Source organism: Penaeus japonicus, unplaced genomic scaffold, assembly GCF_977035675.1.
Source record: "Penaeus japonicus unplaced genomic scaffold, GWHDUDI00000001_assembly GWHDUDI00000009, whole genome shotgun sequence".
Classification (NCBI taxonomy): Eukaryota; Metazoa; Arthropoda; class Malacostraca; order Decapoda; family Penaeidae; genus Penaeus; species Penaeus japonicus.
The window spans coordinates 43,447,498-43,449,997 of NW_028234411.1; the positions used below are offsets into that span (position 1 = coordinate 43,447,498).

Consider the following 2,500-nt stretch of genomic DNA (forward strand, 5'->3'; position numbering starts at 1 on the left):
CAGGTGTTGTTGTAGTCGTTGGTACAGGTGTTGTTGTAGTCGTTGGTACAGGTGTTGTTGTAGTCGTTGGTACAGGTGTTGTTGTAGTCGTTGGTACAGGTGTGGTTGTAGTCGTTGGTACAGGTGTTGTTGTAGTCGTTGGTACAGGTGTTGTTGTAGTCGTTGGTACAGGTGTTGTTGTAGTCGATGGTACTGGTGTGGTTGCAGATGTTGGTACAGGTGTTGATATTGAAGATGCTGGTGCAGGTGTTGTAGATGATACTGCAGGTGCTGTTGTTGAAGAAGTTGGCACAGGTGTTGTAGATGTTGCAGGTGTTGTTGTTGATGTTGGTGCAGTTGTTGTAGATGTTGTTTCAGGTGTTGTTGTTGAAGATGTTGGTACAGGTGTTGTAGACGTTGGAGCAGGTGTTGTAGATGTTGGTACAAGTGTTGTTGAAGTTGTTGGTACAGGTGTTGTAGACGATTGAACAGGTGTTGTAGACGTTGGAACATGTGTTGTTGAAGTTGTTGGTACAGGTGTTGTAGACGTTGGAACAGGTGTTGTTGAAGATAATGGTACAGGTGTTGTTGTTGAAGTTGGCACAGGTGTTGTAGATGTTGCTGCAAGTGTTGTTGTTGATGTTGGTACAGGTGTTGTAGAAGATGATACAGATGGTGTAGAAGATGTTGGTACAGGTGTTGTTGTTGAAGATGTTGGTACAGGTGTTGTAGAAGATGATACAGATGTTGTAGAAGATGTTGGTACAGGTGTTGTTGTTGAAGATGTTGGTACAGGTGTTGTAGATGTTGGTGCAGGTGTTGTAGAAGATGTTGGTGCAGGTGTTGTTGTTGAAGATGTTGGTACAGGTGTTGTAGATGTTGGTGCAGGTGTTGTAGAAGATGTTGGTGCAGGTGTTGTTGTTGAAGATGTTGGTACAGGTGTTGTTGTTGAAGATGTTGGTACAGGTGTTGTTGTAGATGTTGGTACAGGTGTTGTTGTTGTAGATGTTGGTACAGGTGTTGTTGTTGTAGATGTTGGTACAGGTGTTGTTGTTGTAGATGTTGGTACAGGTGTTGTTGTTGAAGATGTTGGTACAGGTGTTGTAGATGTTGGTACAGGTGTTGTTGTTGAAGATGTTGGTGCAGGTGTTGTTGACGTTGATACAGATGTTGTAGATGTAGCTACAGTTGTTGTCGAAGTCACTGTCGTAGAAACAGGATGGTCCGAAGCCAGGTAGAAACTGAAGGCTGGGTCAGGAGTACAGGACGTAGAAGACGCGGTCATCTCACACGCCCGGCGCGCTGATCCGGGACCTTCGAGACTGAATCCGACACAAGCGGACTCTAAAGACAGAAAGAAGGCCTAATTAAAGTCCCCACCAGCATCTCCAGCTCTCTCTCGTATGATGATATGATTTTATATATATAATATCATCATTCATAACTACTTATGAATGAGGGGTTTGTACGCCATTCACCTTGGTTGCACAGTGCAGCACAGCCCGTCAGCGAATAGACTTGCGCGACGGCCAGAGGCGAGCCACAGCGGTGACTCTCGGTGTGTCTCAGGAAAAGGGATTTCGTGTGGAGTCCTCGTGTGGGGATCCCCGCCATCAGCACCAACAGGAGCGTGGCCATCCTCATGGTCTCGGTTCTTGCAATGGCAGCTTTTGTGTGTGTGTTTTGTTTTTTTCAGCGGTTCTGAAGTTCCTGGAGATTTGGATAAAGGAGATTCTGATATTTTGAACCGAGGAGAGCCATGTTTGTTAGATGAGAACAATTTGTAGTACAGAGATGTATCCGATTTTTTTTTAGAGGTTGTCAGTCTAAAGAGTGAATTAATATCAGCAAAGTATTAAATATCAAGAAGGTCTGAGAAGAAATGCAAAAATAGCTGAATGAACACTTTAACATTCAACAATGACTTTTTTTCAGCTACTGTCAGTTCACTGTGATGGTTTCTTACAAAACAAGTACCCACTGAGTTAAATATGAGTACCTTATAATCAACTCTTGTGATCACAAACACACATTCATTTCTCTCTCTCTCTCTCTCTCTGTATATATATATATATATATATATATATATATATATATATATATATATATATATATATATATATATATATATATATATATATATATATATATATATGTAAGTATATATATATATATATATATATATATATATATATATATATATATATATATATATTATATTTATATACATGTATATACATAGATATAGATATTATAAATATATGTATATATATATGTATATATATATATATATATATATATAGAGAGAGAGAGAGAGAGAGAGAGAGAGAGAGAGAGAGAGAGAGAGAGAGAGATGTGCCTGTAGAAAAGTTTACACCTGCTTATGCCTTTTGAGGGAGACTTCAAAAACGGATACTCTCTGTGCGATGGAAAAAAAAAACATGATGTGAGGTCAGGACTCCCAAATCTCCAAAAATTATTGAAACTTTGCAACAAGTTTAGGGGGATACTATCACACACA

The 2,500-nt window shown here is 39.7% G+C and overlaps 1 protein-coding gene across 2 annotated transcripts in view; it reads right to left on the reverse strand.

The window, feature by feature from the left end:
* LOC122262887 (uncharacterized) overlaps window positions 1–1,683 on the reverse strand; it is a 4,043-nt gene extending 2,360 nt beyond the window's left edge. For both annotated transcript variants that reach the window (XM_086539447.1, XM_086539446.1), the window contains exons 1-2: window positions 1,458–1,683; window positions 1–1,323 (exon numbers count right to left, since the gene is read on the reverse strand). The exon at window positions 1–1,323 is cut by the window's left edge. In XM_086539447.1, the coding sequence (XP_086395573.1) occupies window positions 1–1,323; window positions 1,458–1,623 (1,489 nt within the window). In that variant the 5' untranslated portion in view covers window positions 1,624–1,683. The remainder of the gene's footprint in view (window positions 1,324–1,457) is intronic.
* Window positions 1,684–2,500: the final 817 nt, after the last annotated feature.